Raw genomic sequence first — 24,669 nt, forward strand, 5'->3', positions numbered from 1 at the left:
AAGAAGTAAATGAATGAAACTGTGGTTTTCTGAGTATATAATTGTTGTGCAGATCAGATACTACTATAGAATACACCACCTTCTCAAAAATGTTGGAAAATGATGTCAGTTGTGGAATAAGTTGACATCTCTCCTATCACCTTTCTTAAAGAGGGGTTTGACAATGGCTTATTTTAGTGACTCCAGAAAAATGCCTTGAGTTAGTGATTACATTTTTCAGATAAGGCTGCGCATATTATATAGAAATAAATCTTTAGTACTCTGTTGGCAACACCATCAAATCCAAATGATCTTTTATTTTTGATCAAATATATAATATTCTTAATTTTAGAAGGAGATGTTGGTGATGTATTAATTTGATCAAATTTTATGAGAGTTGTTTTTTCAACATACTGCTGTGATTTTTCTGTTGATCTCTTTTCCCTATATTTTCTACTATATTTAAGAAATTATTACTAAATATATTTGTTACCTGTGACTCATCATTTATAGCCCTTCCAGTTAGCTCAATAGTGATGATATCCTGTTCTGGGGCTCATTGTCTTGTCTCTTGTGTTACTACATTCCCTATAGCCTTAAGTCCATTGTTAGAATTATTGCTTTCTGACATTATGTGCATGTTCCTTGATATGTTTAATAATTTTTCTTAGTAATTTAGAGAAATAGTTTTTGTAGTATGTGACTGCTGCAGTATGTGTACTTGTTATTGCCCACAGGTTTTTTGTTCACAAAATACTTTAATCTCTCTTGTGATCCACGGTTTTTTACATGTCTGTTTGATGCCCTTTCTGATTAGTTTATGTGGAAAGATATTTTCAAGTAATGATATGAATTTAACATGGAATAGATTAAATTTTATGTTAGTGTTTGGGTCATTATAAATTTCTATTTGAATGAAAAGTGTGTTAAATCATATCTAATCTGTAGCTTGACTCCAGTTAACTTACAGCTTTATCAAATACACTTGACATTTTTCATTAAATTTTGTCATTGTTTGCATAAATTTTCTTCCATGCTGTTGTTAACTTGAAAATTCTTTGAGTGCAGGAGATAAAAAAATACATATATATTGTTGTTTTAATGTAATGACACTGTGACTGTATTTCAAGTTATTTTATTTATTTGTGTCAGATGACTTCAAACCAGCAAGTGTCGATATGACAAAGAAGGCAACAGTAGCTGTAGGTGAAAACCACCAAGTTACTGTAACTGTACCTCATATGGATGGAGCAGGAACTCCACAAACAATATTTAAAGGCTCTCATCGACCATATAAGAAAGAGTGTGTTCTCATATTTGATAGAAAAACTGGGGAGGTGACATTAGAGAAGCTTACACACAACGTGCAAGTGAAGAAAACACGGTTGGTGACTTCTTTTCTTCTTTTTATCTTGTTAGAAGCTTATGTGTTGATTTAAATTTAAAATTTATCAAAAGAAATCAGACTGAATAATAAAGCAAAACATGTGAAAATTAATTACCAGAATGAAACGTTACTGAAAATAGTAATAGTAACATATATAGAAATAAATATAGCCTATAATAAAAGAATTCACTTCATTTTTCAGTATTCAAAATATCAGTGCAATTCTTTCATCTTCTACTGCTAAAATGATATGTTTTTAAAACTCATTTTTCAAGTTTTGGCTTGTTGCCATTGTTAAATGAAACAATGCGTAACTGCAAAAATTGGAGCTACATACAGAAATATATCAGTTCGCTTACATCATGACATGCAGATTGCATTTATCTTGAAATGACACATTACTCACATTTTCATGCTTTAGTAAATGTCAAAATTTGAAAAATGGAGATGAGCCACACGTGATGACACACATTCATGTCTGATATTTTTAAATTTTGGCATGTGCTAAAGCACAAAAATTGAAGTAATTGTTTTATAACATAACTGTCAACTATGGTACTATGTAAGTGAAATGATATAATTCTGAAGATACATGTTGGTTCCTCACACCCACCCACCCACCAACCCACCCACCCACCCACCTACACACACACACACACACACACACACACACACACACACACACACACACCTCTTCCTTACCCAGTGTTTTTGTGTTCCACTTGAAAAGTTGGAGATGAAAGACTGATTTTGATTTTAAAAATAAATAATTGTAGGAGTCGAAGGTGACCATAATGTCTTTTAAAAAGTTTTAGTTGACTGTGAAAACCACCTAAGAAAAATTCATCTATTCAGTGTTGTAAAATAGTTATTTTATCCCAGGTAACAGAGTAGTGTTTACAACTGACTGTAATACATGTCCATTGGACTCATAAGTACTGGGACTCAGTTTTTCTCACACATAAGCACTAGAAGTCTCTAAAGAGTAGCTCTTGGCGCACCTTGGTCTGTAGGGAATGTCATTGCCAATGCTGTATTCTTGAAAGGGGTTATTATGAAGTAAGTTTTCTTTAGATAGCATTATTTGTTTTGAAGGATGCTCAGAACTTTACATGTCCACCTGCAACATCATGGCTGCTGTTAGAAACTTTCAATGGGCTCGTAAGGAGGTACACTTTAGTAGATTGACAAAGAAACATAGTAATGTTTTTTGGTGGAAAAAAGGGGGTAAAAACCACTTGGAGAATTCATTTAGGTCTATTTCTTCCATATAAGGTTTAGACTGCTCAGATGAATAAGGATCATATTAGATGATTTACGTGAGTATGCTGAGGTCGGAATCATAATCCAAGATGACACTGCATATTCACAGAGGACATTTTTGCCACTATTTGGATAATGATGATGATTGTGGATTTCTTCCAATACTTGGATGAACACATCATATGAAGAATGGATTGCTCTGCAAGGTTCGTAGTCATCATTCTTTTGATCTCATATAGGTGTTTTGTTGAAATGGATCAACTGATATAACATGTCGTCAAACAATCAATGGTTTTGGACAGTTTGTCACCAATGGAAATCCATCTGAAGTTGATAACTGTTTGTAAGGAGACCATGTGAAGAACATACTAAAACTGCCATCACATATAAAAACATCAAGAATGTACAGAATATGGTATTGGACCAAAGTAGTATGAAAAATGTGATGCCATAGGAATATCAGAACAAAGACTACATACATTTTATATGAAAGTACTTAGAGGTTCAATAAAAAACTAAAATATGCACAGTTTATGGAGTTTTACAAATAAGATATTATCTTCCACTATCTGTTTGCTAAATGGTGGCAAACTGTATTTTTTAGGAAAATAAATTACATTTATGGAAGGATAATCGGCAGTCTAACAGTATATTTGAAAAATAACAGCAAATGGAAGATGGCAAAAACAACACCTTGATGCCTATGTTATATTGGTTTTAAGGCCACAGTTATTCGGCCAGACCCTAATACTCTCTAACTTCTGGCTGAGGCTTAAGGATCTCTCTCTCTCCGTCTGAACAGGGATCGGAAGGCCTAATGGTACTGACTGACAGCTGTGTCATCCTCAGCTGATAGGCATCACTCAGTGCAGATATAGACGGGCTCAGCACATTGCTTTCCCAGGTGTTGTCAGTTTTCATGATCAGAGCCTCTACTTCTCACTCAAGTAGCTCCTCACTTGGCCTCACAAGGGCTGAGTGCACCCCACTTGCCAACAGCATTCTGCAGACCAGGATGGTCACCCATCCAAGTGCTAGCTCAGCCCGACATCACTTAACTTTAGTGATCTGATGGGAACTGGTGTTACCACAGTGACTATACTGTTGGCTAGGCATAAGGATGAACATTTATTATTGGAAGTGATTTGAGAAAATCATCCCACGAAAAATAAGTGCAATGTATATTTATATAAGAGGTGTAAAATTAACACCAAGGGGATAAGAGAGTTCACTGACTTATGTTTAGTGCTGAAATTGTATAATTATGTGGTAGTGTCTGTATCAAGGAGCCACAATCTGCTAGTGGGTATCTATTGATTACACTTTGCAGACAATTGGCTACAATAGAGGCGAACCTGTAAGCAATTTTAAAAGTTTCATTGACACGGCTTTCAATACTGACATTCTAGTGTGTGCATTTATGACATGGGACCATCTTGCTTTGCATAATTGTGCATTTTGTAATTGTGCTTACTACTTTGATTATTTTCTTGGCAGACCTCATATGCATTTGTAAAAGCCAAATGTAATATTGGGGCAGCAGTACTCTTGTGCATAAATTTACATAACTTTACAGAACAATGATTCTTAGGTGTTCTTTGAGAGTTAAGCCACAGGCTATGGCTCAGACCCAAATGCTTTCCTTTTCATATTTCTTTGCACTAATTAATAGCCTGTACTAACTTCTTATGGCAACTTGAGCTACACAGTGGATACATTTGTTAATATCATGTTTCCAGGCTTAAAAGCATTCCTGATTCTACTTCTGCATCTGCATACATACTCTGCAAGCCAGTGTATGGTGCATGGCGGAGGGTACCCTGTTCAACTACTAGTCGTTTTCTTTCCTGTTCCACTTGCAAATAGAGCGAGAAAAAAACAACTGTCTGTATGTCTCCATAAGAACCCTAATATTTCTAATATTATCTTGACGGTCCTTACATGAACTATACATAGGCGGCAGTAGAATCGCTCTGCAGTCAGCCTGAAATGCCAGTTCTCTAAATTTTCTCAATAGTGCTCCTTGAAAAGAACGTTGCCTTCCCCCCAGTGATTCCCATTTGAGTTCCCAAAGCATCTCCATAGTATCTGTGTGTTGTTTGAACCTGCCAGGAGCATATCTAGCAGCCCACCTCTGAACTGCTTCTGTTTTCCTTTAATCTGACCTGGTGCAGATCCCAAATACTCGAACAGTACTCGGCAATTGGTCTCCTTTACAGATGAACCACACTTTCCTAAAATTCTTCCAATACACCGAAGTCGACGATTTGCCATCCCTACTACTGTCCTTACGTGCTCATTCCATTTCATATTGCTTTGGAGTGTTACGCCTGTATATTTAATAGACATGACTGTGACAAGCAGGACACTACAAATGCTGCATTTGAACATTATGGATTTGTTTTTCCCACTCATCTGCATTAACTTCCATTTTTCTGTATTTAGAGCTAGCTGCCATTCATAACACCAACTAGAAAATTTGCGTACGTCATCTTGTATCATCCTACAATCACTCGATGACAACACCTTCCCATACACCACAGCAGTCTGCTGCTTACGCTGTCCGCCAGATCATTTATGTATATGGAAAATAACAGTGGTCTTACCACACTTCCCTGGGCACTCCTGATGATATCCTTGTGTTTGATGAACACTCATTGTCAAGTACAGCATACCGGATTCTGTTACATAAGAAGTCTTCAAGCCACTCACGCACCAAGGAACCTATTCCGTATGCTTGTACCTTCATTAGCAATTGGCACTGTGGCATCTTGCCAAGTGCTTTACTGACCTCTAGGAATATGGAATCCATTTGTTGCTCTTGATCCATGGTTCATAGGATAGGGCAGGCTGAGTTTTGCATGAGAAATGCTTTCTAAAACTATGTTGATTTATGGACAGAAGCGTTTCCCTCTCAAGGAAATTTATTATATTTGAACTGAGAATATGTTCAAAGATTTTGCAGCAAACCAATGCTAAGGATATTGGCCTATAGTTTTGAGGGTCCAGTTTTTGCCCTTTTTATATGCAGGAGTCACATGCTCTTTCTTCCATTCACTTGGCGCTTTGTGCTGGATGAGAGATTGGCGATAAATGCAAGCTAAGTAAGGGACCAATGCTATCGAGTACTCTTTGTTAAACCAAAATGGAATCCCATTAGAACCTGGCTACTTATTTGATTTCAACTCTTTCAGTTGTTTCTCTACACCAGTGTTACTTCTCACTATGTCCTCCATAAGGAGTCTGTGTGATTGTCAAATGATGATATGTTTGTATAGGTCTCCTGTGTGAACAATTTCTTAAACGCTAAATTTAAAACTTCAGTTTTACCTTTGCTATCTTCTACTGCGTCACCAGACTGTTCTCGGCAAGATCTGTTGCTAAGGTATGACAGTGGTAGTTGCTGTAAGCTTTGCACATTGATCTTTTTAAGATGCATGAATTTCTGTTAACTTTTATCTTCGTTATTTATGTATAATATTTCAGTTGAATTCTCGCTATTTAAGGATACAAATTTCAAAATACGTAGTCTGCTCTGTGGGCCTTAAACACTATTTCAGCTCTTACAGAATTTATGATATTGTAAGAGAACACGAGACATTTCATGATGTATTTTAGTAGAACTTGCACAATAGAAGTAGCTCTGGTATTAAAGGAAGCTTGCTAAAAGCAGTAGGCAGTTCATGACATGCATAAAGATGTATTCCCAGTATGAATTAGATCAGTAGTGGCCAAGTATGTATGTTCACATTGTGTGTGACTACAGACATTATTTCACTGTTGTACAGCAGCTAGTGCAGCAGTAAGATAAATGTAATAATTATATGTTCCCAAGTTAAACATTTGATTAACAGAATATTTTAACTTTTGTTGCCTTTGCTAGCTAGTATTGCAAGGTATTGAGGCCTTCACCATTGCACGTCAATGGAGCAGCATTAGCAACTGGGTCAATGCATATGAAATCACCAGATGCACTAAAAGAAAAAGCCAAACAAACACTAAACAGTGTACGTGAGTGGGCATCCAATAATAAACTAACACTAAATCTTAAAAAAACAAATGCTGTTAACTTCTATGTCTGCAAAAAACCACACTATAACAACTTTAAGTTAAACAATGAAACTATAGAATGTGTAGACTACACAAAATTTCTTGGTATGCATGTTGACAGTCAGTTAAAGTGGGAAGAACATATTAAAATACTTAGTAACAGAATCGCTACAGCATGCTATGCTCTGAGAATTCTGACTGCAGTTTGTGATACTACATGTGTCAGATCTGTATATTTTTCTTATATCCACTCTGTTATTACCTATGGAATAATATTTTGGGGAGTCAACAGTAAAAATATTCAAATAGTTTTCAAATTACAGAAAAGAGCAATTCGTATAATAACCAAAAGTGGCAGTAGGGCTCACTGCCTTGAACATTTCCAAAAGCTGGAAATCCTTACTGTCCCCTGTGAATACATTTTTCAAAGTGTTATGTATGTAAAAAAAAATATTGACTGCTATATGAAAAATTCTTTAGTACACAGCTATGAAACTAGAAACCAATACAATCTGCATCTAGAGAGGAAAAATAAAGTTAAAACTCAGCAGAGCTTGTTGTACAATGCTGTTAAATTATATAATAAATTAACCCAAAAAATAAAAGATATTGACACAATCGGACAGTTCAAAACAAAACTAATTTTTTTTTATTAAATAAAAGTTATTACGCAGTAATGGACTATCTGAATTAAAACATGTAGCGTAATTAAAGTAGCCTGCATTGTAATACATGAGGAAATAATTATAATATGAAATCAAAATTGTACAGTACTATAAGAAAATTACAAATTACACAAGGATATAAAACTAATTTAAGGTACCTCAAAAATGTGTAAATACAAATTTTATGTGTATAATTGTAGGTATATTGTATTGTATATGATTTTGCTGACGAAATCCACACAATGTAAATTGTTACATGGATTAATAAAGAAATCAATCAATCAGTCAATCAAAATGGTTCAGTGATGGTTGCTTGACCATTTTTAAATATTTTATTTTTTTATAAGTGATTGCCATATATTTGACAAGTTCAAAATAGTTTTTTAAAAAAATTTATCTTGCACCTTTACTGGATGGCAACCATTTTTATTTGTAGGTGCGCAATGATTTTTCAGTCTGGAGACATTAGCGAAAATTTGAATATCTCTGCACTGGGTTAAGTTACAACATTGCAATTGACATGATTGTTTTTAGAAAAGTGTCCTCTACAACATTGTCTATTACACAAAATACCCTAAATTCAAAAATAACCAGTCAAAATGACCTCCAAAGTTTGGTATCCAAATTTTCAAAAATCCACTTTTTAGTCCCAAAAATAACAAACAAGGAGTGATTTATGAGAGTATATTTTTTTCCCATAGTTAGATATCATACACTACTAGCCTCATATAGAGCAAGAACACTTACAAATCTTTCCTTGATTTTTTTTATGAATTTTTGGAATTTGAAAATGTTCGTTTTTGTAAAGTTTGGGGTTAGTTATCTCAGGTGGGACTGAATATAAAAATACGATTTTTGCACAGTTTGTACACCTATATAATAGCAACATACTGTAAAAATTTCAACATTGATATCTGATTGTGAACAAAGATATGAATTTTTGAAAATGAGTAAATAATTCACATAACTCTACAACTGATCTTATGGCCGTTGCGTATTTAAGTGGTTTATTGTTTCATTGCAATAAAATTTAATTGTGACATATATTTAGTTAACACTATCACCCAATATTCATTTAGTTTATTTATTTTTAATAATGCAATATTAAACAATAGGAGCTTTCCCTTTTGTTCTGTGGTAATAAAAATGCCCATTTACGTTTAGGTGTATTGTCAATAAAGAAGTGCGTTATTGCTGGGTGTTGCATTGTTGTAGTCAGTCTGTTCCGAAATCTCTGTTAGAGTGGATGTACATACTTCATCAAGAGTGTAGAATGTGTTATGTGCTTTGTTCTGTGTGTAATTTGTAATTAATTTTGAGAGATTAACTGGAATGCAATAACAGGGATGAACAGTGCTCTGTTGGACAGATAGCAAGTGAAGTGTGTCACAAAACAGTTTATGGTTCAGTTTCAAAAAACTTGAAAAATGTCAATGACTTTGATGAAGTTAGACAAACTTATGTTTAAATTTTGAGTAAGTTCTTCTGTAACGTCAGAGTGTATCATGAGAAAAAATATATTCTGAAGTACAACCAAATTTGTGGAAGAGAGTGCTGTGATCCACTGAAAGTTCATAAAAAGCTTATTACTAAAAGTTTGAGGGAAATAAAACTTGAACATTTGTTCTTGTTATGTGAGAGTGAAACAGCTTCCCAAGTGAAACATAATATGATTCCTGGAAATTTCCTGTGCCCAAATTGTTACTCAAAAATATTTGTTATGTATCCAGAACCAGAATCATGTAACCTTGTTAATGACATTTATATTCTTAATGAGAAAGCTGTTAGCATATTGGATTTTGTTTGTTCTAAGTTAGACGTACCTCCTGCTTCAAAAATAATAAAATTAAGTAGCAGAAAAAGAAAAGCAGCTATTGAAAATAAGGCACAACAAATTTCAGACAAAATTAGAAAAGACTTGGAATCATGCTTTAATAATACAGATACCAACATTATTTCTAAAGAAGAAGGAAACCTACCACCAGCATCATCTGACACTGAATTTTTGAACTTAATAGAGAAATTAAAAATTAAATGTTCAGTGACATCTAAAGAGCAAAAAGTTAAAATTTTAAGTTTGCTCCCTGACTCATGGTCAAGAGAAAAAAAATAGTTCATGGATTCAACATTTCTCATCATTTGGTTAAACTAACCCGAAAATTGGTGAAAGAGCAAGGCATTCTTCCAGTTTTAGGAAAGAAGAAAGGAGTAGGTATAAGTAAAGAAACAATTAAAAGATCGAGCAGTTTTTTCAAGATGATGAAAACAGTAGACTGTGTCCAGGTTGCAAAGATAGCAAAAGAGTTGTTATAAATGGAGTAAAAGTAACAAAGCAGAAACAACTAGTGCTGTCAAATTTAAATGAACTTTATGTAGCTTTCAAATAGTCTCATTCTGAATGCAAAATTGGAAGGTCAACATTTTTTTGACCTCCACCCTAAGTGGTGTATTTTGGCTGGATCCTCAGGGACGCACTCCGTATGTGTTTGCTTATATCATCAGAACGTCAAACTGTTGATTGCTGGTGCAAAACTCAGTAATCATAACTACAAAGGGTCACTAGATTTAATGGTCTGACACTAACAGTTATGACTGCATGATGAGTTTGTGTAATAAATGCCCTGGTAAGGAAACCGTTATTGAATTGTTTCACAAATATGATGAGGAAATGCCAGACAGTATTATCTTCAAGCAGTGGGTCACAACTGACAGGACAGAAATGATAACAGTGGTTAAATCTCAGGAAGAGTACTTGGAATCTTTAATTGATAACTTACAAAAACTCAAAAGTCACCACTATGTTTCTAAAATCCAAAGTAAGTTTTTGAAGGACAAAAAAGCACAACTTCATGAAACTGAATGCATATTGCTAGCTGATTTTGCAGAAAATTTTACATTTGTGATTCAGGCTGCAATACAAAGGTACCACTGGGTCAATGACCAGGCAACAGTGCATCCATTTATTCTCTACTTTAAAAATGAGAAAGATGAAGTTTGCAGTTCTTCAATTTGCATTCTAAGCAACTACTTGGAGCACAACACTTTGGTTGTACATGTGTTTCAAAAGTATGTAATAAATTACATAAAAGAAAATTTTCCCAAGGTTGAGAAGCTGATGTACTTTTCAGATGGAAGTGGTAGTCAGTATAAGAACAAAAAGAATTTTTCAAATATGTGCAACCACAAAGTAGACTTTGGGTTGGAAGCTGAATGGCACTTTTTTGCATCTTGCCATAGTAAAAATGCATGTGAGGTACAACAAAATGTGAAGTAAGTAAAGCCAGCCTACAAAGACCAGCCACCGACCAAATTCTCACAGAACAGGACATGTATGTCTTTTGCAAGGATAATATTAAAGGCATTACCTATTTCCTGATCAAGAAAGAAGTGGTTCTACATATGAAAACAACACTTCAAACCAGGTTTGAAAACTGTATAGCAATAAAAGGAACAAGGCATTTCCACAAATTCCTTGGCATTGCAGGAAAGTTAGTTCGATGCTACGTAAAACCAGAAACCGAAATTTATGAGGATCATTGTGTCAGTAAAATTACATCTCTGTCTTTAACGTTGAATGACATAGTGGCATGTGTGTATGATGGACAGTGGTGGCTTGCAGAGGTTTAAAGAATAAGTTTGGAAAACAGTGATGTTTTTGTGCATTTTTATCACCCTACTGGCCCAAGAACATCATTCAAGAAATCTACTAGTGACAAAGTTTGAATACCAATGAAAAATGTCTTAAGGAAACTTTCAGTGCTTGAACTTACCACAGCAACTGGGAGGTCTTATTATATATCACAGAAGCTGTCTGAAGAAATAAGTGTTATTAACATTCACCACCAGATTTAGGAACAGTCACATCTCGAAGGATGTTAATTGAAAATATTTATTTTAAGAATGTCAAATAATATAAATGTTATTAAATTCAGTGATGTTTCCACTTTTAGCATATAATTCAATACCTTACTTCAATAATAATTGATTATATCCCGCCACTATCGCACATGAATAGGCAACAGCCATAAGATCAGCTGTAGAGTAATGTGAATTATATCCACATTTCCAAAAATTCATACCTTTGTTCACAGTCAGATATCAATGTTGAAATTTTTACAGTACATTGCTATCATATAGGTATACAAACTGTGCAAAAATCGTATTTTTATATCCAGTGCCACCTGAGATAACTAACCCCAAACTTTACAAAAAATGAAAATTTTCAAATTTAAAAAATTCATAAAAAAATAAGGAAACATTTTTAAATGTTCTTGCTCTATATGAGGCTAGTAGTGTATGATATCAAACTATAGGAAAAAAATAGACTCTCATAAATCACTCCTTGTTTGTTATTTTTGGGACTAAAAAGTGGATTTTTGAAAATTTGGACACCAAACTTTGGAGGTCATTTTGACTGGTTATTTTTGAATTTAGGGTATTTTGTGTAATAGACAATGTTGTAGAGGACACTTTTCTAAAAACAATCGTGTCAATTGCAATGTTGTAACTTAACCCAGTGCAGAGATATTCATATTTTTGCTAACGTCTCTAAACTGAAACATCATCACACGCTTACAAACAAAAATGGCCACCATTCGGTAAAGGTGAAAGGTAAAATTACAAAAAACTGTTTTGAACTTTTCAATTATAGGGTAATCACATATAAAATATTAAAATATTTAAAAATGGTCAAACAACCAACTTAATTTTTATTGGACCACTTCATTTTGATTGACCAAACTTTGCTTTTCCAATTGAAAATGTAGTGTAAGTTCTGACATAGTTGTTTTTGCATATTTCAGCTCTGAACCAAAACATAACAAACAAGTTCCATTTCCTCAGCATCAAGAAGATATTAAGCCACCAGCTTCTAAACAGCCAACTAGAAGTGGCAGTGGTAATCAAAAGAAAACATCAGCGTCATCACGTCCAAAAAATCATAGAGAGGCACAAGCACAGCAGATGGCATCATCTCTGTCAACAGTTGTACCTCGACATTCGCCTCTGCATGCCTCTCCATCATATCCCCAGAAAAAGTCACCACACATGCCTGTTGCTGCCAGTTTGCCAGTTATCGGAGAACTGACTGCTATCAAAACAGCGGCTTCTCCGACTTCAGATACTGAGCGACCACTGAGTTATGGGGTAAGTTAGTATATCTCTCAAGGCAACAGTGGCAGTTTGTAAATTATTTCCTAGGGAAATAATATTTATGTGGGGATAGAAGAGGCACTGAGCAATGGACACGTGCACAGAAAGACTGGCTCTCTTCATGTCCTTGTTCCAAGCTAACACACATCATTTTCTCTCTCTCTCTCTCTCTCTCTCTCTCTCTCTCTCTCTCTCTCTCTCTCTCTCTCTCTCACACACACACACACACACACACACACACACACACACACACACAGACAGCAATAGAGACAGGAACTGTTCTAGGTTTTCCAGTAATGCATATTACTTACAGAAAAAATACTTTTCTGTACCTTTATATCACACTGTACTGGCGGATGAAATACATTAAAAATAATGAATGAAGTAGAGAAAACTAGACAACATAAACGAACTTTTAGCACTCCATAGTATATTCAGAGCCCTCACCTAAGAACAGTAATGCAGTAATTTCACAGGCTGTACTACAAAGCTGCAGCAAACATTATCAGTAGATCTCGCGGAAGTGTCCATACTAGAGTTCAGTAAGCAAGAACTCACTCCCAGGTAGACAAAGAACAAGAAAATATTTATTTTAAATGGCATAAAATAACACTTCACAATGATCCACGAGTTGCAAATGACTCAGCCACCAAGAAAAATCCTGTTGGCACAATAAATGGTCTATTGTCTACTTGTAAGTAGTCTGTGAAAAGTTTATATTTGCTGTTCCTATCTAGATATGTTGCCTGAATGTCACACAGGAATAAATCTTATGTCTGGAAAAGGACAACTGCTTTTGGATGCCTGTCTAGTAGCACTAACATGCTGCCAAGGTGGTGAATATGAAAGTCCTGGTGCCAGAGCTCCATGAGGCCAAAGGCGGCATGTGGTAGCTTCACGTTGGAAGGCCGGCAGCTTGAGCTTGGCTCTGTAAGGCAGTGGCCTCCGGGTTAGTGGGCCTCCAGATTGGTGTGTTGGCTTTGATTGTTGGGCCCTGGTCATACAGTGTCTTAAATACAGTGCTGGCAGAAAAATACATATTGGTCAATTTGCAAAAACGTGGTAGGACAGAAGCAAATACACCTATACTGGCTCTGCCTCATAGGGGCAATATGGCTGCCAACATGTCAGCAAGGTGAATGTCTGTGGTCACAACAGTGGTGTCCAGAGTTGCCCTTGATAGCAAACAATTGTTGTTGTCATCATCTAGAACTTGCTGCTGTGGCCTCTACAACCTCGTGTTTCAGCTACCCATGGCACTGTCATCTCCTGCTGGTGGGCTGTGTGCCTCCCTCCTCCTCCCCCCTCCTGCCCCTCCAGAGGACAGATTGTTGATCATCTAAACATTGTGGAGGCTGGAGTTGCTGTCATCTTTGTCCAGAGGAAACAGTGACCCGGAGCCTTTGCTGTGGATGGCCATGGGAATGAGAGCATCAGTGGCAAACAATGTTCCATTGTGGAAACTGGTGTCGGGTGTCTGTTCTGAGAGTGGTTGCCGTGACAACTGGAGGAGCTTGTGCTTGGACCCCAGTTGTAGAGGATCTGGAATAGAGATAGTGGAGAAGTCACCAGTCAAGGCACCTGGACCCTTGCACGGGCACAGTTGATGTAGGTGTTTGCAGTATTGCAACTAGTTCGGAAGCTGGACCCTGACCATAGTTCTGATGAGGAGGCAGGTCATGTGCACTGGAACCCATCAATTATGTTACTCTGGAGAATGTCATTGTCTGCACATCATCCTATAGTGTTACCAGTGAGGCCTCTGAGGAAAGGGATCTCTGAAGTAATTGTCTCTGGGGCCACTGTAGTCAGTCATGCTGGGCTCACCCCATTCAGTGGCGTAGAATGATGTGAGACCAGGAACAGTGTAAGTGCATCATCAATCCTGTAGTCCAATTGCAATTTTGCACTTTGCATTTATTCTTGTTGCATATCAAGTTAGCTGTTTCTGAAGGATGAATGAGAGCTTCCAGATTTGCAGTGAGGTCCTTGGCTTTTCTGCCCATTACGAGAATCTTACCAAGGTAGTTAGCTGTACCTGAGACTCCCTGAGCTTGCTGCTCCAAGTACCATTGAAAAATGGCCAGCACACAGTCTTGGAAAAAGGTAGGCAGCTGTATTGGAACAAGCTAAAAGGGGTGTTAATCATCACGATGCACTGGGATTCCTCATCCAACGGTAGCTGAAAGCAAGCCTCCCAGAGGTCAATCTTTGCAAACAGTGTGGTGCTTGGATGTTTTGCCATGACATCCCCCTCCCTGGGAATGGAGGAAGTGTAGTATCTGCAGTTTTTTATTTACAACAACAACATGCAAAAAAGTATTTGCAGTGAGCAAAGCCTCGGAATTACACAGGCATGTGAAAACAGCTGCATGTTCATGATGTTTACTTCCATCAGTTCATTGGCATCATCCCTGGAGTGGAGTGTCAGCTGTCTTTGGTCTGGTGGGGCATACGGGCGATGATGAGCCGGGTGTTGGAATGACCTCGAACATGGCTGTGATGTGGGAACAGCACCATTGTGGTGGTGGTGGTGGTGGTGGTGGTGGTGGTGGTGACGACTGGAGAGGGTCCACCTTGTGCTCCAGCAGACAAGTGGCATCCAGGCAGTCAGTGTTAGACATTGTTGGGGGCCCGGCACGGTTGGCAGCTGCATCTCGATGTCGCTGGTGCCAACCCTCTCATCCAGTGGAGGCGTCCCCACAGTGTTCAGACCCTGGAATGGGACAGCACTCACAGGAGGGCTCCCTGCCGCCATCTGCTGTGGCTGAAGCTGAGGTGAGTCTGTACCCCACCAAGGACACAGCTGCTTCTGATGGTGTGAGAGTGACATCCTGCCAGTGTCCACGGTGAACATTCGCCGACCACGCCTGTACCATCACTGGTGCCCATCCAGGCTGCTGACTGAAAGTACACACACATACTGGGTCACCCGGGGTGTACCACCCAGAGTGCAAAGCCACGTCAGGCTGTGGTGCATGGCAGAGCAGGTGCAGTAGCATCCGGGCCTGTAGGCCACGAAGGATCTCCGCTGGGCTTCTGCCATTCAGTAGGGTGGTCCTGTAGGTGCTAGGTGTTCAGTGGATGAGTCCATCATTCACCTTTTCAACTGCGTCTTAAAGGTGCGCACCGTGCACTTTGCCTCACCATTTGACTGCAGGTGAAATGAAATGGACATTAGGTAGGTAACAATACTGTAGGTGCAGACATTGTGAAACAATGTCAAAGTGACCTGTAGACATTATCAAAGATGATCATCTGGGGCAACCCTTTGATCGCAAAAACCTTGATGAGAGGACTTACAGTATCTTCCACCACGGTGGAGTGCATGTGCGTGACAAGTGGATAGTTGGGCAGCAGTTCAACCACCAACAACCATATGAAATTATAGAAGGGGCCCGCAAATTCAATGTGTATGCAGTCCCACAGCTGATGCACCATGGGCCTTGGAGTGGATGTTTGTAGTGGTGCCACCTGCTGCTCGGGACACTGTTTTCACTCACGATCGACCTTCTGAATTGCCGAGTCAGTGCCAGGTCAGCAGACAAAATTCCGAACAGGGATCTTCATGTGGGACATGCCACAGTAACCATGTTGTAGGAGACCAAGGACGCAAGCCCCTCAGAACTGGAGAGTTAACAACATGGGGATCGTCCAAGTTGGTGCTAAGGAGGAGTGTGTTGTCAGCTACTGCCAGCCAATAACAGATGAAGAAATAGCTGTGGAACTGATCAGATGCCTTTGTGGCCATCGCTCGGGTCAACCACTGTACACAAAATGAATCACTTGATGGAGCACTGGGTCTTGATGGGTGGCTTGCACTATGCAATGGGCCATTACTCGGGAGTCTCTCCACCATGTGTTGGAAGGTGATCATCAATCTGGAAACAGCTTTGGCTTTGTTGAAGGCAGGGTCAGGTCCTATGAAATGCGTCAGCATTAGCATGCTTTGTGGTTGATCTACATTAGCGTGCTTTGTGGTTGATCTGTAATGAATCTCCTAGTGGTACACATACAAAAATAAAATCCGACATTGGTGTTGCTGTGTGGTTCCATCAGGAAACTGTGAATGTGGCCCAAAGAGTGCCACATGCAGCTTATGGATGGTGATAAGGTGGAACATGTTGCCTTAGAGGAAAACATGAAACACCTGGACTGCATACACAATGACCAGAGCTTCCTTTTATATCTGAGAATAACTGTGTTGAATGGCTGTTGTTTCAGAGATGTATGCAGTAAGCTGTTCAAAGTAGCATTTCTATGAGACAAAACTGCTCCAATCCCACATTGGGAGGCATCTGTGACAAGGGCAAGTTGTTTGCGTGGCATAAAAGTACTGGGGCATGCTAATAACTTGAGCAGTAAGTTTATGCGGGTGGACACTCTTTTGCAGTTCAGTGACCAAATCAAAGCAACAGCTTTTTTATGTAAGTTGTTTAATGAATGAATGATATCTGCCACATTGGAAAAAAAAGAATAATAATTGACTTTACCCAGAAATGATTGGAGTTCCTTCAGATTTTGTGGTTTAAGTGGGTTGACAATAACGTTTAAAGGAAGGTGTCCCAGATATTCTATTTCCATCTCCAAAACATCAGCCTCAGCAAATTGCATTTAAGGCCTGCTTCTTGCAGTTTAGTGAGCATGATATGAACGTTAGCGAGTTGTTCCTACCATGATGAGCCCTTGATGATAATGTTATCAAGATAGTTTGCACAGCACAGAACATCCTGCGTAAACCGTTATAAGTTATGTACAACCCAAAGGGAGAGTTAATGACCACGATATGTTGAGAGGCGAAATCGAGATGAAGCTGCAGGTACACATCTGCCAACCCAAATTGTGAAAAACCCTCAGCACCTGCCAATTATGTGAGTATTTCTTATCGACGGGAAATAGAGTAGCAATTTACTATTGACTGGACATTAATGGTGGACTTAAGATAGCTGCACAAAGAAAGTGCCCCCACAGGATTATCAGTAATATAATCCATTAGTTAGAATGAATGGATTCAGGCTCTGCAACCTGTCCAATTTGACCTTGATAGTGGGTCACAGACAAGAAGGGATAAGCCAAGATTACAAAACTTAGGAGTGGCCTTAGGTTTAAGGGCGATGTGAACTTCATAGTCCTTTATAGCACCCAAGCCAGAGAAAATAGAGACCCAAAGTCATGGCATATGTTGTCCAACACCTGTTATGGTAAAGGCGAGGTACTCTGTGTCCTGAATTTGAAGTCCAAAAACCGTAAATGCGTGGAGACCAAAAATATTTTATGACTTCGCACTGTTGATGGCAAAAAATGTGATCGCCCTCTTGGCATGCTGATCATCATTCATGAACTGGTCTTGAACAGGAATTATCTGATCACCATAACTGACCAAATGATGATGTGCTGAGGAAAGAGCAGGGCGACTGAAGTGATGGTAGGTTTCAAAATTCACAAGAGACTCAGAGGCCCCAGTGTCAGCCTGGTAACGGAATGGCTGTTGTGGAATGTGCAGCATGATGTAGCTCTTGCTGGAAACATGGAGCTCTGAGCCATGCTGTGGAGTAACACTGTGCACCTCTGTAAACGCCACATCCTTGTCCAAGGACTAACTGCACAGGACACTACGACAGACAGATGCCACATGGTTATATTTATGGCACACCTCACACAATGTCTGCTGGTGCAAGCAGCGACTACAGATCTGCATAAGAAAATAATTAGGAAATGAGGGGAATCATCAATGGAAAGGGCCAATGTCTGATTGTGAAAGGTGCTAACAAGATGACCATGATGAAGGTGTCGGTGAATTATGCCATTGCTATGGAACTGAACACACCTACGCTATGTCCATTACATCATCAGACTTTTCTGTCACACACTCTGGCACTTCAAATGAATGAGCAATAGCCAGTACCTCCTTGATTGTAGGATTTTCTGAACGCAATTACTCTGACACACCTCTCAGTCCAGGGCAAAACAGACAATGCCGTTGTGTCTTTGAGACAAATAAATTTGTGCTTCCTACTTAAACCACGGAGGTCAGCTACTCGTGCTTGATAGGACTGGACCAGTTTCTTTCGCCACTGGTGAAACTATATACAGAAAGCAACAACTTTGTTTTGATTAAGATAATAAGCACTTAGCAACTCACACTTTTCATGAAACAACAATGCTGCTAGGTCCTTTAACAGAGCAAGTCTTCAAATTAGATAAAATATTTCAGGCTCAGTTCAAGACAAGAAAAAAGATTTTTGCAAAGATGTGTCCACTACCTGATACTCTGCACAATGTTGCTGCAAATGTTGCACATATGAGTCTCAGTCTTCCTTCATTTCCTGGAATGGTGGAAAAGCTGGGGGGAGCAGTCAGGCATGCAGAGGGTAGTTTAAGGCAGTCCAAGGCACCTCGAAAATTTGTAACCAACTGACAAACCAAGTACAATTGCTGTTGTTGTTTCTCAGATTGCTGTTGTTGTTAAATCCAGTGCTGCTGCTCATCTTGTAACAGCTGAACCAATGCTGAATCCATCATACTGCAGAACACGTGTGGAACAAAAACAAATTCCTTATCAAAAACTATAGTACCTACAATTCTTTATTTACCACAACTACACATAAGAAATACAAAAGTGGTGAACAGAGCACCAAAATTACCCAAGCACATTAGAACATTAACAGAAGAATGTGATCCAGGTCAAATTCTATAATGTGCGATGTTACTCGTACAAAATCACAGAATTGTCCTAGTCCATATGCAGAATCTTCACCGAGCATGGCTGGAGCAAGAAAGTGTGAGGCTGCTCTGGTAGTGTGCAGGTGAGACCACTCACCCAGTGGTGGTGCTGGTAGTGAGGAAAGCAGGAGCCCTGGTTTTGCCCTCTCACCAGTGGTACTGAATATGAGTTCTTAGGTTGTAGTGGCAGTGTACAAGGGTGCACCACAGAATAAGTGTCTGTGACTGATGGTACATTCCCTGTTGACTTGGAATCTCTACAAATCCTCAAAGACTCGTCAGGCTTTTCTACTAAATCAACTGGTGTAGTCCATGAACTGATTGAGACTGGTGTCAGAATCTCTTCATATTGCAACTTAAGAGTGCCACATGGAATTTGTCCTGCTGAGTGAAAGGCACTTTGGTGTGCTTTAAAAAAAGTTTCAAAATAAGATGTGCCTCATAGTTAGTGACACATCTAGTCTGCTGGGAAAATATTGAAGGGTACTTTGTGAAAAGTTCTTGGAGGTGGGTATGGGGCAAGAAGGGCTGTATCTGATGAGTCTGATTGTGCACATTCAAGCCAAGTGCATTGAAAAGGTCTTATCCTAATCCAATGTGTACCAGTGACCAATATGCAAGCCAACATGGAGGACTTGTTATATTTAACTGTAGAACAGAATTGTTCCATCACCTCAGTGTTGTCATTACTATATCTATGTAGTTGTTTTGCAGAAGATGGAAGTGGCTGTGAGCCAAGCTGTTTGTAAGCTCCCAAATTAATGAATGTGGTGTTGGAGCCAGTGTCAACTTGGAATGTGACAGGAATGTTGTTAAGTGGTACTTCTAATATTAATAATATGTGTGAAAAATGTAACATAGCTTGCACCTGGAGGACATCTGGCCCTGGTGGAAGTTCATCGACTTCTGACACTATCCATATCATCTTGGGTGTGGATTGACAGACTTCAGTCTTGTGTCCTGATTTACCTCAGAATTTACATTTTTCTCAATGACAAGAGCAGTGTTGCCCTTGATGAGTGACAAAACAGTTGCTACATGATTGCAGTTTCTGGATACGAAGGCCCTCAAAACTTTCTGTGAAGATAGAGCGTTATCTGGTGGAACTATGAAACCAGCACAGAGAGGTTGACCCTGGGCTTTACTGTATGGGCAGGCAGAGAACACCTGGGAAAGGTCCTGCAGGGCCACCAAGGGCTGTACTGCTGGTTCAAATGCCTGGATGAGTGGAAGACACATTGACAATGAGAGGTCGCTAAACTTCAGAAGATCATTTCTGAGCCCTTCAGCAGGAGAATGCACTAAGATCATGTTACTCATCAATGAGTCGCTGTAAGATGTTTACACTTGGAATTAGTGCACTAAAAACGAGATTACTAGGAAAGTCCCTGAAACTGTGTAATCCATTCCTGGTAAGTCGTCCGTTCTTTTATGACAACTAAAAAGTTTGTGCTAGGCAGTGAACACATGGATTTGAGAATCAAAATATTCCATCAATTTAGTCCTAAGCTAATCATAGGACAAGTAAAATGGTTCTACTTCTGGATTCAACTGTTTGAGGAAGCAATAGACATCAGCACCGGTGTAAGTTGTAGGAAGGTGTGTTGGTGGATATTACCTGAGATTCCATGTGCAATGAAATGCTTTTTCAAACAGGCAATATAGTTCTTCTTGTCAAATATTGGAAAGAGTAATGGCGATGCTCTGAAGCCTTTTATCACAGAATTGATTTGGGACAGTTTGTTGGAAACCTTGGGCGATGTTGTTGTTGATAGGAGCCATCAGTTCTTGTGCCAGCTGTATGTTTTGCACCAATAGGATTACTTGGGTGGTCACATCCTAGATGACAGCAGACATATTGAAATGAGAATTGTACATTATCATACCAAGTATGTGGAAAGATATCTAGAAAGCACCATCTACGTGGGTAGCAGTATGAAAGTTCAGTTCAAAGTTTTGTAAATCCTCGTCACAATTAACAGAAGTGATTGAACTAGGGCTCTGTAAGGAAGAACTCTCTCCCAGGTAGACAAAGAGCAAGGAAATAGTATTTTAAAATGTTGATTTCAAATCTGTGTTGTATCGTTATACAGGAAGTCCCAGGAGGAATGGTCAGTATTCAGGGCTATGACAGGAATGATCATTTGATGCAAAAAACTTCATATGGACATATCCCTGTTCGAAATTGTTTTCAAGAGAGAACATATTTAATGTACATTGTTATTTATTTTCTGTTTTATTCAATGCAGAAAAAAGGTTTTTAAAGTGGTACCTTACATGCCTGATCAATAGAGTGGTCCCAAATTAATCTAACATGATATTTGTTTATCGATGTGTATTAGTAGAGACAGTAAAACACGAAGAATAACCAGTTACTGCATGGTGTTAGTTGTCAGCATGGGCCAGGATGCTGCTGTTGCTGTCGGAGTACTGGTTATTCTTCATGTTTTACTGTCCCTTGTAATATACACTGAAGAGCCAAAGAAACTGGTACACCTGCCTAATATCATGTAGGGGCCTCGCGAGCGTGCAGAAGTGCCGTAACACAATGTGGCATGGACTCGACTAATGTCTGAAGTAGTGCTGGGAACTGACACCATGAATCCTGCAGGGCTGTCCATAAATCTGTAAGAGTATAAGGGGGTGGAGATCTCTTCTGAGCAGCATGTTGCAAGGCATCAAAGATATGCTCAATAATGTTCATGTCTGGGAAGCTTGCTGGCCATTGGAAGTGTTGAAACTCAGAAGATTGTTCCTGGAGCCACTATGCAGCAATTATGAATGTCCTGCTGGAATTGCCCAAATCTGTCAGAATGCACAATGGACATGAATGGATGCAGGTGATAAGACAGGATGCTTACGTACATGTCACCTGTCAAAGTCATTTCTAGATGTATCAGGGGTCCCATATCACTCCAAATGCACATGCCCCACACCATTACAGAATCTCTACGAGCTTGAACAGTCCCCTGCTGACATGCAGAGTCCATAGATTCATGACCTTGTCTCCATACCTGTACACATCCATTCGCTGTCTCCATATCCGTACACATCCATCCACTTAATACAATTTGAAATAAGACTTGTCACCAGACAACATGTTTCCAATCGTCAACAGTCCAATGTCGGTGTTGACGGGCCCAGGCTTTGTGTCATGCAGTCACCAGGGTACACGATTGGGCCTTTGGCTTCGAAAGCCCATATCAGTGATGTTTTTTTGAATGGTTTGCACACTGACACTTATTGAAGGCCCAGCATTGAAATCTTCAGCAATTTGTGGAAGGGTTGGACTTCTGTCACATTGAACGATTCTCTTCAGTCGTCGTTGGTCCTGTTCTTGCAGGATTTTTTTACAGCCACAGCGATGTCAAAGATTTGATGTTTTACTGGATTCTTGATGTTCAGGGTATAGGAAAATCCCCACTTCATTGCTACCTTGGAGATGCTGTGTCCCATTGTTCATGCGCTGGCTATAACACCATGTTCAGACTCACTTAAATCTTGATAATCTGCCATTTTAGCAGCAATTTCTGAACTAACAACTGTGTCACAGACTTGTTGTCTTCTACAGGCATCGCCAACCGCAGCGCCGCATTTTGCCTGTTTACATATCTCTGTATTTGAATACGCATGCCTATACCAGTTTCTTTGGCGTTTCAGTGTATATTGATAAAACAGATATGTCACGAGACTAATTTGGGATTTCTGTATCGAATATGTGCGTAAAATTCCATTTTTGAATAATACAGAAAATAAATAACAATGTATCTATCTTGAAACCATTTGGAATAGAGCATATGTCCATATTAATTTTTTTCTTCAATTTTTTTTTTCTCTTTTCCTGTCATATCCATGAATATTGACCATTCCTCCTGATCCCGTGTATAATGATACAATAGAGATTTCAAAACCACATTTTAAACTGCAAAATATTTCCAGAGCAGAAGTGAAGTCTGACCATAATGTATTGTTATTGACTGTAGATTAAAACTGAAAAAAAAATGCAGAAATGTAAGGAATGGGACCATTATAAGTTGAAAAAACCAGTGATTATGGAGAGTTTTTGAGGGGAGGATTATGTGATGATTGACTGAAATAGAGAAAAAGAATACAATAGGAGTTGAATGGGTAACTTTGGAAGACAAATTGGTGAAGACAGCAGAGGATTGATGAGACAAAAAGGCAATGCTCAGTAGAAATCTTTAGATGAAATGTCCATCATGATTAAGAAACTGATGATCTTCCAGAAACACAGTGGCTCAGCTTGAGGACAGTGATGTGGATAGCAAATTGTCTGCTACATATTTCATGTGTGCAGTGTAAACTATCTGATTCTTTCCACCGCCTCTGAGCTAAATGCAAAGGAAGCTGTAGATGCTCTTAGCATTCTTACAATTACTCACTGTAATAAACTGCTTTGTTGCGTGCATATGTAAATTGAATGTTCACTCGACATTTGGTGACCTCAAGTTTCCAAATCATGCATCAGAATGATGTACCTTTGCCATGGTGGGAAGGGCCAGTATTATCTGACAGTGATAGACCATTTCTCTTGTTGGCCAGAAATCTATCCTATGCGAGACACAATGGCAGCAAGTGTAGCCATGATGTCCTTCCATGAGTGGAACTCACACTTTGTTCCTCTCTGTGTCATTATTGATCAGAGTGAGCAGTTCAAGCCATATCTTTTTAAAGTACTCTCAGCAACTAACATGCACTTTATTGTTTCTCTCCATATCAGTACCAGTAATGGTGAGCAATTCAAGCCACATCTCTTTAAAGCAGTCTCGGCATTGCTTGGCATGAGCCGTATTCAAATCTGTGCATACCGCCCCGATGTTAATTGTCTTGTGGAAAGGCTTCATCGGCAGCTGCAGGCCTCTCACAGATGCTTTGCCGCAGAACCTTGGGCTGACAGCCTACCTATTTTTCTACTAGACATGTGGACTGCTTTCAAAGAAGATCTCAATGCAACAATGACTGAATTAGTGTACAGGTAGACACTTTAACTACCAGGAGAGTTCTTTACCGGCATATCAAACAGTGTTACTGAAGCCTCAGTCTTTGTGCAACCATCTTCACTTGTGGAGTCTCAAGCTTCATACTGCCATTTCAAAAAAACATTCTACCCTACAACCATTCGTTTTCTGCGACTTAAAGTCATGCAAACATGTTTTTGCCTAACACAATGGTATTCCAACACATCTCCAGTCACCATATGGTGGCCCATACACAGAATTGGCATGCAACGACAAAAGATTCAGTGTCAGTATCAATGGCTGTTGCATCGCAATATGGACTGACAGACTCAAGTCAGTCTTCACACCAGCTAACACGAAAATGCTGCCTATGTGTAATTCCACTAAGAGACTGGACACACTTGGTCTCCCACCACTACCACCATGCCTCTAAGTGAACCTCAAGTCACAACTTGTTTTAGGTGCCACAAAC

The 24,669-nt window shown here is 39.0% G+C and overlaps 1 protein-coding gene across 2 annotated transcripts in view; it reads left to right on the forward strand.

Moving 5' to 3' along the window:
* LOC126184878 (ELL-associated factor 1-like) overlaps positions 1–24,669 on the forward strand; it is a 65,441-nt gene that overhangs the window by 29,386 nt on the left and 11,386 nt on the right. For both annotated transcript variants that reach the window (XM_049927506.1, XM_049927507.1), the window contains exons 2-3: positions 1,132–1,363; positions 12,147–12,489. In XM_049927506.1, coding sequence (XP_049783463.1) covers positions 1,132–1,363; positions 12,147–12,489 — 575 coding nt within the window. The remainder of the gene's footprint in view (positions 1–1,131; positions 1,364–12,146; positions 12,490–24,669) is intronic.

Source organism: Schistocerca cancellata, chromosome 4, assembly GCF_023864275.1.
Source record: "Schistocerca cancellata isolate TAMUIC-IGC-003103 chromosome 4, iqSchCanc2.1, whole genome shotgun sequence".
NCBI classification, from domain to species: Eukaryota; Metazoa; Arthropoda; class Insecta; order Orthoptera; family Acrididae; genus Schistocerca; species Schistocerca cancellata.